General features: G+C 50.5%; 2 protein-coding genes across 7 annotated transcripts in view; one reads left to right on the top strand and one right to left on the bottom strand.

Annotated features, from left to right (window-relative positions):
* Rapgef3 (Rap guanine nucleotide exchange factor 3) overlaps nucleotides 1-5,300 on the bottom strand; it is a 32,713-nt gene extending 27,413 nt beyond the window's left edge. The window contains exons 1-3 of one of the 6 annotated variants that reach the window (XM_050129786.1): nucleotides 5,121-5,300; nucleotides 1,414-1,577; nucleotides 769-981 (exon numbers count right to left, since the gene is read on the bottom strand). In XM_050129786.1, coding sequence (XP_049985743.1) covers nucleotides 769-981; nucleotides 1,414-1,419 — 219 coding nt within the window. In that variant the 5' untranslated portion in view covers nucleotides 1,420-1,577; nucleotides 5,121-5,300. Of the gene's footprint in view, nucleotides 1-768; nucleotides 982-1,154; nucleotides 1,286-1,413; nucleotides 1,860-1,899; nucleotides 2,065-5,120 lie in introns of those variants that run through there. The other 5 variants (XM_050129782.1, XM_050129810.1, XM_050129802.1 and 2 more) reach the window with 5 other exon arrangements.
* The window catches only part of Pced1b (PC-esterase domain containing 1B), a 538,744-nt gene extending 527,793 nt beyond the window's left edge, over nucleotides 1-10,951 (top strand). Inside the window, exon 2 of the transcript XR_007589745.1 lies at nucleotides 10,940-10,951. The gene's annotated coding sequence lies outside the window, so the exon portion shown is untranslated. The remainder of the gene's footprint in view (nucleotides 1-10,939) is intronic.
* The last annotated feature ends 4,674 nt before the right edge of the window (nucleotides 10,952-15,625 follow it).

The raw sequence follows: 15,625 nt of genomic DNA, 5'->3' as shown, positions 1-15,625 counted from the left end.
CCCCTACACACACACACACACACACACACACACACACACACACCACCCTCCACCCAGTACACACACACACCACCCTCTACCCAGTACACACACACACATACACACACACATGCCACCCTCCACTCAGTACCCTTGCCCCTACACACACACACACACACACACACACACACACACACACACAGAGGTATACACCGCTTATAGACAGGACTGTTAAGCCTGGTGGTTGGGAAGAGTATCCTGGGGACTGGCTTCTCTACCGTGCCCCCCCCCTCCAGTCCCCATCCTTCCCACTCCCTTCCTTCAGCAGACATTCTCCACTCCGAAACCTCTTCAGTCCCCTATGGCCAGGTGCCAAGCTTTAGCTACACAAATGCCTCACCCCAGGAGCAAAAAACAGAATCAGTCTGGTTCAATTGTTCACCAAAGGAGACCGTTGCCACAGTGATGTGTCCAGAACAGTAACCAAGCTGATTTCACCCCCACTTGACCTGGCCCCACATCTCCCACTGCCACACAGAAAGAAATCACAACACATAAGTCCATGCCTGGTACAAGGAGATGATGGATAAAGGATAAAGCCCTAATGGGGGCGCAGATCAGCACGCCACACACAAGGCTCTGATTATGTGGTCTGCCACACATACCAACTCCAAGCTGCCCTGCCAAATGTTTTACTCCGCACCCCTAGAGCAAGCTGCCTGGCCCACCAGCACTGCAGTCCGGACTCTTCCAGCCCTGGTCCAGACTGGGTAGATGGAGGGTACTCACCCAGCGAAGTCCCTGGATGCAGCTGGGCCGCCTGTGCTCGAACACCAGCTGGTAAGAGCAGCACCGGGGACGGTGCATTCTTTTCAGCACCATATTGAGCAGCGTGCCCTCTGGAACCACGTCAGGGAGACTTCCCACCTGCGATGCCCCCACAGCTGGACTCTCCACCACAGCTGGGCCCACCTGCCAGTGGTTCTCACCTGGCCAGCTGACCTGTGATTTAAGGAAAAAAGTGGACAGCCATCGGCTGGAGAAGCTGGATCTCCACACTACACCACGTTTAGCGTGCTCTGCACTTGGACTGGTCAGGCGGAGGTGCAGCAAGCCTGCCAGGAGCCGGGGGAGGGACAGGAAGACCTGCCCCGGGTCCTGCTGGCTTGGCGCACCTAGGGGTCTCCAGCTGGCTCACAAAAATGGGGCCCTTCTCAGTCCTCCCTGGAATTGTGCCTCGCCTCACTGCCCATGTCCTGCAGGCATGTCCACCTCTCCCGGCTTGAGGCTGTACACACACTAGATCCCCAGAAGCAGCTTAGCCTCAAACTCTCCTCCCCACCACCTCCCACCCAAACTCCCCACGTGTCGGCTTCCTCTCCCGCCCTTTTCAGCAGCTTTCTTTGGCTCTGACCCGGGCTCCACCTTACCCACCTTCATGTTTCTTCTCCAACTCACACAGCGGTGCACGCTCTAGCAAGAGGCTGGAGGATCCCTGGTGCGCTCCAGGGCAGCTCCAACCTGGAATCCTGGAGGGGTGTGGGTGCTAGCGACACCCGGGCGGCAGCGAAGGGCCAGTTCCCAGCAGGACAGGTTGTCTGGAGGAGCAAGATGCAGGGCTAGGCAAAGGGGCTCGACCTGGGTGAGTAGAGGTCTAAGGGGAGTGGGGAACCCCACCCCTCCCCAAAGACTAAGAACTCCGAGCCTTCTCCTCGGTTCCAGATGTAAGCGCCAGCTGGCACAGGGCGCTCAAGAGAAGCTGCAGCTGGCACTGATCCGGGCGGGAGCTGTCACACCCCCTGCGCTGCCCGCCCCTTCCCCTCCCCTGGACAGGCCGAGGGGGCGGGGAAGAGGCACAGGCTTGACGGTAGGGGTGCTCATAGGGGAAGGGGCCGGACCCACAGTTGATGGAGTCCCTACCCGGGACTACGTCAGTGGGTTCAGGCTCCGGACCCGAAGCCCCAGCGGGTAGGAAGTGCCTTAGGGTGAATGCCCCAGTCTCAGCCCAGGCGCCGGGTTAGGGGCGGTAAAGGCTGCACCCGCCGCCACGTGGCCAGGAGGAGAAATGCAAACAAGGAAACTAGGGAAGGGGGAGAGAGTGAGTCATGGCCGCCCCACCCGAGAGGGAAATCCGGGCTGGGGCTGCTTCCTGACCAGGGGCATCCGGCCTCCCGTTTGGGTTCAGGGTCTCCAGCAATCTTCTTGTGGGGAATCCCGATGTCTGGCTTTCCACCTTTGCCCTCCCAATAGCGCGGATTGGGAAATTGAGGCTGGAGGGGCGGGACGATATTCCAGATGGCGAGAGGGACGAGCAGATGCATAGATTGTGCCAGGGTTTAGATTTATGGTAGAGTTTCAAAGACAGGCTGGACTTTAAAGGGTCACGCCTCTCACTCACTCCCCTTCCCCCCGGGCTCCCCTATGCCCGGCTAGGTAAAAGCCGAGGCCCCACATCTCCCTGGGCCTCATTTCTAGTGCCACACAGATGGCGGGCACTTCGTCTCACTCATGCCTGCTTCCAAGTGGACAGAGACTGTGACCTGGGACGGCGATTTCCGTGGCGCCCGATAATTGCTCAGGACATTAATGAGGGTTTAGAAGGCACAGGCCCCGCCCCCAGCGTTCAAGGACTCATCCCTTAGCCCATTCTCTTCTCCTTTCCCACTGCTTGGGGGGATGGGGTGCTAAATCCAGCACAGCTAAGTCCATTTCCACCCAGAACTGATTTCTTGATGCGAGAATTTTAATCATCATTAAAAAACCCGAATTTTAATGCGTGTGTGTCTCAATAGTTTTTCTCTCCCAGGGGCGTTTTAGCACGAACGTTTTAACTCCTCCAATTCTGATACCATCTGACCGGCACGAAACGGAAAATCCGTACTTTGAACAAACACTCCATGTCGCCTGTGGCTCCTACCCTTTGAGACACGCTAGGGGGGGGTTTCACTGCTCCTCCGAGGAAAGAAGGGAACCTGGGAAGGAGTCCTGCCCACCACTCAAGTTCTTAGAACTTGGAATAATGACTTGGAAACTTGGCCTAAAAGGATAAGAAATAGTCTCAGGAATGTTGGGCAGGAATTGTGGTTGGGGGTGCCGTGGTGGCACTCAGGATACCGGATCTGGCTTAGAAGGTCTTGCAGAAGAGTTCCCTGGAACTGGCTGTGGAGTAGGAAAGTCCCTGTTTCCTACTCCCTTTGCCCCACTTAGGGCAGGAGGGAACAATGCCGAGAGACGAGAGACAAGGCAGAATACCTGCTTACCTGTTGATCTAACCATGTGCCTGACCCTGCTTCCTGTCTAAGGACGATCCCATCCAGGCTGTCTGGCTCTGCTTTACCTAAGGGGGAAGCTCTGGGTACCTTTGGAGGTATTTCAGAGACAAGATGCACCTTGAATGAGGACACCATGATCCCCATAGACCACTGCCCCTCAGAGAATGAAAAGACCAGTGGCCTGAGAGTCACATTCACCCTTCCTGACTGGCATACAGTGCAACGTGCCCCTGTCGCCACGCCTTCTCCTTGAGGGCCTGGACCTTCAAACTGGGACTCCAACCCTTTCCTAGGCTGCTTTTGTTTGTCACGGCAGTGAGGAAAGTAGTTAACACACAGGAAGCACCTGAGAAAGTCATTCAAACGGCAGCAATGATTGTCCCAAACGCACTGGCCCAGCTTGCTCTCATTCCCTCTGTCCTAGGAAGCCACAATGCTGGTTTTTGTGCTTACCTAGTCAGCAGCGACCTGAGCCACCAAAAATAATTAGACAGCCCTTCTTGGCAGGAGTCAGGTTTCCTGTCACCTGCCCATGCAGTGGGTCTTCCTGGGATTGATAGACGGGACCTAGCCAGTGCAATTACTGCTCCTTAGATGTTCCACTGAGGCTGAGGGCCACGGGACAGGGAAGGATGTCTGAAGAAGACATCCGGGCAGATGGGCCATCTTGGAGGTGGGCATGCCATGCCTGTTGCAGCATCCACCCTCCCCAACTGCCATTACATGCCTGGTAGGTGCCTTAGACAGAGAAATAATAATTAAAGTTAACAGGCACTACGTCCTGTTTTTAATACTTCGTTTATATTCTCTTAATTGTCACAACAACCCTGTGAAATGACATTACCATTATCCCATTTTTCAGATGAGGAAGCTGACTCTCCAAGATGTTATATAATGTGCTCAAGACCTTCCATCTCAAAAGTGCTGGAGCCCTGAGGGATTCTACCCAAAGGGTCATTGAATCTGTGTAGTCCTACTCTAGAAACACTAGGAAAGCTCCTACAAAGACAAAAGCCCGCATCAGGAGCCATGCTCCCAACCCTGCCCATTCTGGCTCTGGAGGTCAGAGAGGACCAGACAAGGGATGTGAGAGGCACATCAAATCCACTTGATACGGGCTGTCCTTTCAAGAGAGCTTCTGCCGGAATACAGGTCCCCTAGGACCCGCTGTCTCTCAGGTATATGGTGGTTCTCCTGGTGTCTAGGCATGGAGGTAGGAAAGCCTAGGGGGTGCTGAGAACCAGGTTTTGACTCTGGACTGTGTCTCTTCCAGCTAGGCCTCTTGGCTGACTTTGCACACACTGAGCCCACAGCTTTCTGGATTTCTGCTGGAACCTTACACGTGCCCAACACTCTCCTCCTGCCCCAGGGGGCTCCACGAGCCCAATACTCTCTTCCTGCCCCAGGGAACTCCTCCTCCAGTCAGCTTTGCCTCCCAGCTCCGGGAGTCCTGCCAGCGCCTAAGCAAGAAACCTGTAAGGTAGTGCCCTTCTCCTACAGCCAATCAGGCACCTAGGTGGTTGGGTCAGCCAATAACACGCCTCTCCTTTCCCCACTGCTGCTGCTACCACCCAGCGGTGGCAGCCCACTCATCTTAGTGCTCGCTCTCTCAGAAAAAACACTTTTCTTTCCTTACACCTTTGATTTGCAGCTGAGGGAACTGGAGCACAGAAAGGTGAAGTAATCTACCCAAGGTCACACTGCCAGCAAACTGTAGAGCTATACTTGGGCGCCTAATGACAGCCCGTGTTCCTATCTACTGTCAACCACCTCTCCCATCCCTGATTGTTGCCTCTGCCGCACCTCCCATCATCCTCTCAGTGTGGTGCCTCAGCATTAATAACAATCTTGAATTCGTTTGACATTTACCGGAGTTGTCAGGAACTGTGCTGTAGAACCAGGTAGCTGATGCCACCCCCAAACTCCGGGCACAGGCTGGTGGGGTAGCCCAGCTGACAGAGTGCTGGCCTAGCATGCCACAAAGCTCCAGAATCCATCGCCAGCAGCGAATAAATGAATGTCGGTACATGCCTGTAATTCCAGCCCTGGAGACGTGGGGGCAAGAGAATAAGGGGGTCATCAGCTATATAGCAAGTTCAACGTCAGCCTGGACTACAAGAGACTGCCAGAGAGAGGGTGGGGGGGAAGGAGGGGGAGGGAGGAGAGAGAGAGAGAGAGAGAGAGAGAGAGAGAGAGAGAGAGAGAGAGAGAGAGAGAGAGAGAGAGAGACTGACTTTGGGAACGTAACATCCAGTGGGGTTATCTTTCTGTCTCCCTCGTCAGCACAGTATGTGGCATAAATAGTTGCTGGCGTCATGATTCTGGATGGAGATGAAGTCAAGGAGAACTCTGGAAATCAGATGCCGCCTGCTGCGGACCTGGACCCGCACCGTGCAGATGTGGGTCAGTGAGAAGCATTGGTCCTGTCGGTTTATTTTCAAGGTGTTGCCTTCCTTCACGTTCCTTATTCCTTCACAAGCTCTCTTCACAGCATTGGAGGTGGAAGAAGCTGTTAACGTGTGGCCTTCAGTGGAACTGCAGAAAAGAGGCAGTTTGGAGAGTGACCTGAAATAAACAGCAGAGGAGTTAAGGTCTGATGCCAGCCCTCTCCCAGGGTCCCTGGACTTCTACCTTGGCTAGAATAAGCAGTTATGGGGAAAGATAAAGACAAGCACCCAGCCCCCCCCCCCTTGTCTGGACTCTGTCTCTGGGCTCCGGAAAGTCCTCTAAATCTCTTCCTAGACTCCTTCTCCAATTAGTGGTTCCAGTTCAGTTACTCCTGTCCTCTCCTGCCCATTCCTGGGGTGGGGGCAAAGGCAGGGAGCTGGAATGTTGATGGGCACGAAGCCAAACCTTCCTAGGACTAGCAGGTCAGAACCGGTCACTCATGGGCCACTTTGGACATGGATGTGAGCAGAAGAAGGCTGGTCTCTGCCTTCCCTAAGTTGGGGAAATGAGCAAGCAGGGTTTACAGGCGGGTCTGAGGACTAGCAGGGATCTTGCTGGAACATGAATAGGGACATGCTTCCTGCTGGTGCTCAAGATCTCGGTGGGTGGCAGAGGGGTAAGGAAACACTTTCTGAAAAGACCTGAGGTGTTGACCAAAGGGTGGAGAGCTGGTGGGAGGAGACAGGCTCACAGAAGGCATAAGGCCAAGTCTAGAAGGGCCTGCAGTGGAGAGCAGGCCAGTTACTCAGAAAATGTGTGTTACACCAAAACACATCAGATAGCCTGGCTTCTGCTTCTCTAGGAGGAGGGGAGTCAGACAAAGGGACAGACACACATACACACACCACGCACATGAGCGCAAGAGACGTCAAATGTCCTGGAGACATCCCATTTGACCTTGGTCAGTACTCAGAAATGGCTACTCCAGTTGGGACTCGCTTTCCCCTTCTTCCAGTACCTTCTGCCTTCCTCAGCTAACATCTCCCCATGGAAGACCACCTGGCCATCTGCAGACCACCACTCCTCCCAGGGACCCTCTTCCAGTGTTCCCAGACTTTACTAAACTGTTCCCATCTTCACCTATGCTGAGCCTTTGGACTCTGTCCAGCCCTCCCTGATACCTGCTTTTGGATACTGGCAAGGTGGTGGCCATAGGAGCCCGGGAGAGAAGTCCTGTTGGGTAGGCCTCCTGCATCCCAGGCCTGACTGCTGGCTTGGCCCAGCTGTCCTGAGTACTGGCTAGGGCTGAGGAGGGAGGAATAGGGGAAGGTGCGCAGCTTTGCATTTAGGCCAGGAATAGAATCTCTCTCCAGCATCAGACCTGCCCCAATCCTGCCCCCAAATCCTGCTCAGGAAATGCTGGGGCCAGAGAGGAAGCTGCACAGTCCAAGACTTCCTGGCACCAGATCCACTGCCCATTTCCTCCCTTCAGAGAGGCCCTGATCAGAGACCAGGGGAGGTGCAAAGATGGAAACCAGAGAAGGAAGCAGAGAGCCAAAGGGATGTCTATAAATCCAACTGAGAGACCGCCACAGACGACTTTGCCTGGAATGGAGGGCGGCCTCAGTTATTCAGACTTCCCACGTTAGGACTACAGGGACTGCTTTCTGCTCTTCAGCCTCTCCCTCTTCCTCCTCCTCTTCCTCAGGGTTTGTTACCTTCAGGGGAAGGGGTGGGCCAGTCAGATGCTCCACATAGACACATTGCAGGAGTGGTAAGAATTCTGGCCCGATCCCTTGACTACCCAGACTCTTCAAGCCTCCATGGAAGCGCCCTCCCCAATGGGCCTGGGAGTCATTACAAACTGAGCCACTGCCCAGTTGCTTTCCCTGCAGGTGACCTACCTGCATCAGTTTTGGTACTGACTGGTTTTCCTGTGTCAACTTGACTCAAGCTAGAGTCATCAGAGAGGAAGGAGCCTCAGCTGAGGAAAGGTCTCCTTGAGATCCAGCTGTAGGCATTTTCTCAATTAGTGATCAATGCGGGAGGGCGTAGCCCATGGTGGGTGGTGCCATCTTTGGGCTGGGGGTCCTGGGTTCTATAAACATGCAGGTTGAGGAAGGCATGGGGAGCAAGCCAATAGGCAGCACCCCTCCATGGCCTCTGCATTAGCTCCTGCCCTCCAGATTCCTGCCCTGTTTGAGTTCCTGTCCTGACTTCTTCTAGTGATGAACAGCAATTTAGAAGTTAAAGCTGAATAAACCCTTTCCTCCCCAACTTGCTTTTTGGCCATGGTGTTTCGTCACGGCAACAATTAAGCCAGACTTCCCTTGGAGTTTCATATTCCCTGCCCCATTCCAGACACTCACCGTGCCCACTATTCCAAGAGCCCTCTGTGGGAGAAATCCGTGGCCACTGAGGGGGAAATGGCTTTGGGATCCCTGCAAACCTCTCACCCATTACACTGGTTCTGCTTCAATCAGATTGTGTGCCAGGGCAGCCTGTGGGGGGGGGGGTGCCCTGAGGTGAGAGGGGTCATTGAGGTTTCCCTTTCCTTCCACTGGTCCTTTCTCCCTTCCTTTGGCTCCCGCAGAGATCTATCTTTGTGCCTTTCCACCCTGCCCATGGCTTAGCTGCGCTTCTACTGCCTCCCCCCGTCGCTGATGCAACCCTTCCTCCTCCAGAAGGGGTCATCAAGCATGGCCCTCGGGTGCCACGCTTGGGTCCCTACTCTGGAAGAAGCCAGAGATCAACCAGTTTTTAGTTTTTACTCACCACTGCCCTCATTACCAGGGATCTGCCTGCTTTGGAGGAAGCCTCCGGGGGAGTTCCTCGGGTAATGAACCCATCCCAAATTCCAGTCTCAGCGTGAGTCTTCATCATTCCTTGTGCCAGGCTTTAGTGGCTGGCCTTCCACCCCATAGCTGCAGCCTGACGCGGCCTGACTCTTCCTCCACCCGCTTCAGCGAGCAGCGACTCACCCAAGTGAATCAGCACTGTAGGCCCGAGGCTGCAGTCCTGCTGAGGTAAACACAGGATTTACCTGGCCTCTGTTTCCCACACGCCAACACTCCCCACTCCGGAGGAGAGGGGAAGCAGAGATTCAAATAGGTCCTATGACTGGGGCCTCACCCTGCTCTTCCTGGGCTGTTATAGTGGTAACATCATCCCCTTCCTTCTAATGCCCTTTTAGCTTTTGTCCAAATAACCGTGGCTTTTGCCTGACATCTTCTCACTCATCGCCCTGGGCTCTGAAAGAAACTCTAGGCCAGTGGTTCTCAACCTGTGGATTGTGACCCTTTTGGGGAGGGGGGTCAAATGACCCTTTCATAGGGGTCGCCTAAAGAGCATCAGAAAACTGATATTTACATTAGGATTCACAACAGTAGCAAAATTGCAGTTTTGAAGAAACAATAAAAATAATTTTATGATGGGGTCACCACAAAATGAGAACTGTATTAAAGGGTTATAGCATTAGGAAGGTTGAGACCCACTGCTCCAGGCTCTCAGGTAAGCAGAGAAATGGGGACTAACTGTGAAGGGAGACTTCAAGTAATTCTATTCCAGCCCTAAGACCCTGTTCTAGGGGCAGAAGGTCACCCCAGACCTGGGGATCAGATTTCTAGGGCCGAGATACTCCTGTGATGTGGGATTTCCCTCTGTATGCTATGAATATGTTTTATTACCATTGGTTAATAAAGAGGCTGCTTCAACCTATATATAGTCAGACTGGAAGAGAGAGAGAGAGAGAGAGAGAAGGTAGAGTTAGAGAGAGACACATGTAGCTGCTGAAGGAGAAAGACGCAAGAATAGAAACACCCTGTATGCCACAGCCTTGTGACGATACACAGGTTAATAGAAATGGGTTAATTTAAGATGTAAGAGTTAGTTAATAAGAAGTCTGAGCTAATAGGTCAAACAGTGATGTAATTAATAGTTTCTGTGTGATTATTTGGGTCTGGGCGGTTGGGAAATGAAGGAACAGTCTCCTTCAACACCTTGAATATGGAGCCTCAAAACTTCAGTGATTGGGGCCCTACTTGCAGCTCACCTTCTAGATCAGTTCTTTCTAAAGTTTTCTAGTCCATAGACCTGACCTCAGGATAAAAATGGGAATGCAGAAGTGGAGAGAGATAGCTGGGAAGTGGTGTCCCACACCTTTAATCCCGGAATTTGGGATGCAGAGACAGGCAGATCTCTGTAAGTTTGAGGCCAGCCTGATCTACAGAGGGAGTTCCAGGACAGCCAAGATTTCACAGAGAAACCCTGTCTCAAACAAATAGAAGCAGAAGAAGAAATTTAGGACCCCTTCCCTGTGTCAGATACAGCCTTGGGCTGCCATTACCAAGGGCTTCAGTTTTGAACACCTTGGGGATGGGGAAGACAGGGTGATGAGGTAAGTAAGATCTGGGCAGAAGAATCTAAGAAAATTCACAAGCTAATTTTAGGTCTCCAGGTTTTAGTGGACCTGCATAGCTGAATACGAGGGTTCAAGGCTGGGGAAGGTTGCCCCCTAGAGCCAGGATGGAATAATTCTGTACGGACAGCTAGCTTTTCTTTCCCTTAATTATTGCCGAGTTCCTCCTCGCTGTGCCCCTGGGAAACAGGAGGACTAATCATATGACCTGCTCTAGACCAGTGGTTCGTAACCTTCCTAATGGGGCAACACTTTAATACAGTTCCTCATAAATATTTTTGTTGCTACTTCATAACTATAATTTTACTACTGTTATGAATCGTAATGTAAATATCTGTGTTTTCTGATGTTCTTAGGTGACCCCTGTGAAAAGGTTGTTTGACGCGCCCCCCCCCCCCCCCCGGCAAAGGGATCATGACCCACAGGTTGAGAGCTGCCTTTCTAGGTTGAGGGGCTTCCTGGGTTGTATGGCTCTTACTTGTAAAGCAGGAAAAACCAGCCATCAAGATGGCTTACAGATTAAAGATATTTGCTGCCATGCCTCCTGATGATCAAAGTTCAATTCCTGGAACCCACACAATGAAAAGAGAGAACTCAGTTTGTTCTCTGATTTTGGTGCATGTATCTAATCCCCCCCCCCTCTCTCTTTCTCTCTCTCACACACACACGCGCACACGGTTAGTCTGTATAGAAAGAACTTAATAGACCGGCAAGTGTTATGGGAATGTCCTGTTTTAGAGAGGGGGTCTGAAATAACCTTTCTGAAGAAGAAACATTTGAGCTGAGACTTGCACACATTAATCCCAAAGATGGGAAAAGAAAGACCACTAACCCATGATGGCCAATTAACTAAAGGAAGCTTTTTTATTATTCATGTACAAAGACTACCTCCCCCTAAGGCAGGGTTGGAGAGGTCAGTATTGGATCTGAGGAAGACAAGGTTTTTGTAGCTCAGGGATAGGGGGTTTCTGTTGTTGGGGGAGCTGCTTGTTTTTCCCAGCCACTTAGCTCCAAAATAATCACACAGAAACTGTATTAATTAAATCACTGTTTGGTCCATTAGCTCTAGCTTCTTATTGACTAACTCTTATATCTTAATTTAACCCATTTCTATTAATCTGTATATCACCACAAGGTCGTGGCTTACCAGCAAAGTTTGAGCATGTCTATCTCCGGCAGTGGCTCCATGGTGTCCCCGACTCCACCCCTCTTTCTCCCAGCATTCAGTTCAGTCCTCCCACTTACCTAAGTTCTGCCCTATCAACAGGCCAAGGCAGTTTCTTTATTCATTAACGGTAATCACAGCACATAGAGGGGACTCCCACATCAGGTTTCCAAATGGGTGGTTTGGCAGGCAAAATAGGAGGGGTTACAAGAGCAGAACACAAGCATAGCAAGTGAGTCATAATGATCTCCTGAAACAAAGACGTGGCTGCAAGGTGAGTATAACAAGGTAGTCATGATAACAGGTAGTCATAGCAAGATAGTCATAGGTGGACAAATAATGTAAGCAAAGACATATTTACAAGGTGATTATAAACAACTTTTTGAAACAAAGACATGGTTGTTATTCCTGGAAAAGGCAGTACAGAGCCATTCTAGTTAAGGTTACAGGTGGGGCATAGCCCAGGCCTTGAGAAACAGATTTAATGATAAACAGGAATGAGCATAGTTTTCCTTTACTATAAAATGGCTTTTAAGCCTAAAATGGAGGCAGGCTGGCTCTTCAGAATGATGGCAGAACAACCTTAAAAGCAATCAAAGAGCTTTCTGGATACACTGAGCAAAGGCTCGGGGCTGGGAACAAACGCAATGCTTTAAAGAAACCTCAGTGAGCAAATGAGGCTGGTAGGAGTTGACACTGTGTTAATCAGTTTATTTATGAGCTATGGGAAGCTATGCAAGGATTGAAGCTGGGAGGACTATCCTGTGCTGTGGGGTAGAAGCGGAGTTAAAGGGAAATGAACAAATGGGGTCAGCTAAGAGGTTCTGGTGGGTGGTCATGAGAGTGGCTGGGATGTGGACAGAGAACAAGGTGGATTCAACTGGATTTGCTAAGGTGTTACATGAGGGGGGGGGGGAATGGAGACTCAAGGTGTGGAACCCTCAGTAAACAAGGATGAGCCCTCAGAGAGCATCTGAGGTTCTTCTGTGAGGAACTAAGGAGCCAAGAGGAAGAGGCCCTCAGAAGACCGTTAACTCAGTAGTCTGTAAGATAGCTCAGTGGGTGTAGCCCTAGCTCTGTGGAGAATGAAAAATGTCTGGTATGTGCCTTAGGGGTGGGTAAGGAAGGAATTTCTTAGGAGGCATCGACATCTGCAAAAGGGAGTTGCCAACATTGGTGGGAAAGTTCAAAAGTGACTTTAGAGCCTGGGATCAAAACAAGTGTTCTTTAGTTGACTGAAGTGTAACGATGATAAAGCCGGAGGTAAAGGCAACTGCCCAATTTCAGAGGTGTCTGTCACTCAGTAAAGATGCACCCCAGCCATTGTTAGGGTCCAGACCTGGGGAGGCATAGGGGCTGCATCTGCCCAATTAGTTCATTCCTGCCCAGCAGAGTCAGCCTTTCAACACCCCGCTTTCACACAGCCTCTGGGTTCATCACAACAGAAGGAGGGATTCAGGGCGTAGAGGAGACTTTTATGAGTTTCGCCTAGAAATGACATGTGCTGTTTCTGCCTGAAGTTCATTGCTCAAGAATTCGTGGTGTTCATTGATTCAACTCAGTTGGGGTAGAAGGGCCTTGGTGGGCCTGGAAATATAAACATGCCTTTACCAGAGTCAGCTGCAATGATTACTTTTAAATTTTAAATGTATATTTAAATATATATTTAATTTAATCAATACATATTTAATAACTATATTAATGTATTTTATTATATTTAGTTCAATTAATTTAATATTATTTAGAAATATATTTTAAATATATATAGAGATAGATAGATAGATAGATAGATAGATAGATAGATAGATAGATAATTTAAGACAGTGTCTTTATGTATCCCTAGTTATCTTAAAACCTGTTATACAGGCCAGGCCAGGCTGGCCTGGAACTCATAGAGACCTGCCTGCCTGCCTCTGCCTCTGCCTGCTGAGTTCTGGTATTAAAAAGTAGGTGATGTGTCCTGAAGAGGCATATGGATATTGGTGGTCTCTGCTTTAGACAAGGAGAATGGCTGTCTTATAGGGGACCAGGGTACCGTCCTAGTTAGGATTGGCATCTGCTCTCTGAATGACACAGAAAGAAAGCTGGTGTGGGAAACATGTGTATGTGTGTGTGTGTGTGTGTGTATGTGCGTGCGTGCGTGTGTGTGCATGCTTGCGTGCCTGTGTGTGTGTATGTGTGTGTGCATGCTTGCGTGCCTGTGTGTGTGTGTTATCCCACCAATGTGCTCTGAGGCTCCACCGGCCTTCTCGTTTTCCTACTTCAAGGTCTCTCTCCAGAGCAGATCTCAATTATCCTACACTTTACTGCTTGTCTTAAGTTACTAGGACGAAACACCAGGACCAAAAGCAAGTTGGGGAGGAAAGGTTTATTTGGCTTACAATTACACATCACTGTTCATCACCAAAGAAAAATCAGGACAGGAACTAAAACAGTACAGGAACCTGGAGGCAGGAGCTGATGTAGAGACCATGGAGGGGTGCTGCTTACAGGCTTGCTCATCAGGGCTTGCTCAGCCGGCTTTCTTACAGAACCCAGGACCATCAGCCCAGGAATGGCTGCGCGCACCATGGGCTGGACCCTCCCCATCAATCACTAATTGAGAAATTGCCCTGGATCCGGGTCTTATGGAGATATTTTCTCAGTTGTGTTTCCCTTCTTTCAGATGGCTCTAGTTTGTGTCAAGTTAGCATAAAACTAGACAACACACCACTAGAAATAGCCGTGCAATGCTTCTCCTCGACAAGAAGCCTTCTGTAATCTAGACACGTTAGTCTAATTTACCTCCTCACGGCACAGCTCATGTCATGTGACCCTTTTTAAATAGTGACAACAGTCTCTGTGGCAGCATTAGTGACTTGCTACATTACTGTGTTGAGCTCCTGACTGAGTGCTTAGCAGCGGTCATCGTTCCCTCTAGAAGCACGGAGCCACAGGAGTCCTGAGCATTACGAGCTGCGCTATCTAAAGTTGTGACCTCTTAGCCATATGCAGCTATTTTAATTAGACATAAGTAAGAAAAACTCAGCCGTGTATCTCCCACTCAAAGGCAAGGTGTGACCAGGGCCCCAGTGCACAGCACAGACAGAGACTGGCTTTCTTTGTGGCCGAAAGTTATTGTGGGTAGCTTTGAGTTATTAGAAGGACCTGGCTTGGAGACTGTGAAGCTAAACCTCTGACTCTTCTGGAGTCTCCAGCCTTTTAACAGCCCCTTGCTTTCTCCACATTTCTCTACACACGTACATTTCAGCCTAGCCTTGTCTCCTTTGGAGAGCCCGGGGCCCGGACTCTGTTACATAATCATCTCATTATTTTCTTTCACAACCCCACTCTCTACACAAGCTCCTCTCCAGTCCGATACTCATGGTACGTTTGCCATCCTCACTCCTGCCAACCGTGCGAAAGAGTTAATACCTGATCGTTTAGGTTAAAATGACTTTAAATATTTCTAGACTCGGCTCCTTCTTTCCCTTCTTCTCTGCCCGAACCAGCTCTTGCCAGGGCAGCTTTTGGCTGCTACTAATTACACTTTCTGGCTTTTACTGAGAACCCATGGTGTGCCAGGAAGTTAGCCAAGCACCGACTGCTCCTCAGAACTCTTTGAAGTGGGTATGGCGGCTGTCTGTCTCCATTTCATAGCCACAGGAAGCACTGTACTGAAGTGGGAAGGACACGTCCCACTGATCTTTCTGCTTCTAGGCTTTCTTTCCCAGGCGGTCCCTTTTCACAGTACTACCGGGCTGTATCACTCCAGGCCATGGGAAAGGAGGTAGATGCTGCAAGGCCCTGGATACTCAGACTCGAAGTTCAAAATCCACCCTCAAATCCAAGAGTCCAGCTACAAAAAGCTGCTGCTGTTTTCAGAACATTCTCTTGTGCACTTTCCCTAGGGCTGTCTTCACACAGACTGCTCCTGATTCCTAGGATGTTGTCCATCCCGGCGGGCCCTGTGGGTATATATGGCGGTGCCCTGGACCTCTAGGCGCTGTTCCTCTGAGTGACTAGCACTTTCATCTCCACCTGCCTTCTACAAGAGGGCTGAAATGAACTCGTGCATCAAAATCACTCCTTGTTAAAAATATACACCGAGCCAGGAATGATGGATCACTCTAGCACTTTGGAGGCCAGGCTGGAGGTTTTGACTTTGAAGACAGCCTAGGCTACAAAGCAGTGTCAAACCGACTTGGCTATATAGTGACACCTTGCCCCAAAGTTCGAAAGGCACCTAAACCAATCAATCAAAACGAACAAACAATTCGGCATTCAGATCTGAGTAAGCAAGAGCGGCACTGGAATTAGTTTGGATATTTTTAAAGATGCACCCCCCCCCCCAGATTATTTAGAATTAAGGCAAATGCGGTTTACACCACTTGCTTGGCTGTTCCGCAGTCCTACTTAGGCTGC

Source organism: Alexandromys fortis, unplaced genomic scaffold (assembly GCF_014885135.2).
Source record: "Alexandromys fortis isolate MF-2015 unplaced genomic scaffold, M_Fortis_MF-2015_v1.1 scaffold_28, whole genome shotgun sequence".
In the NCBI taxonomy this organism is placed as follows: Eukaryota; Metazoa; Chordata; class Mammalia; order Rodentia; family Cricetidae; genus Alexandromys; species Alexandromys fortis.
Note: the sequence above shows the minus strand (reverse complement) of the source record. Positions and strands in the feature narration are given on the sequence as shown.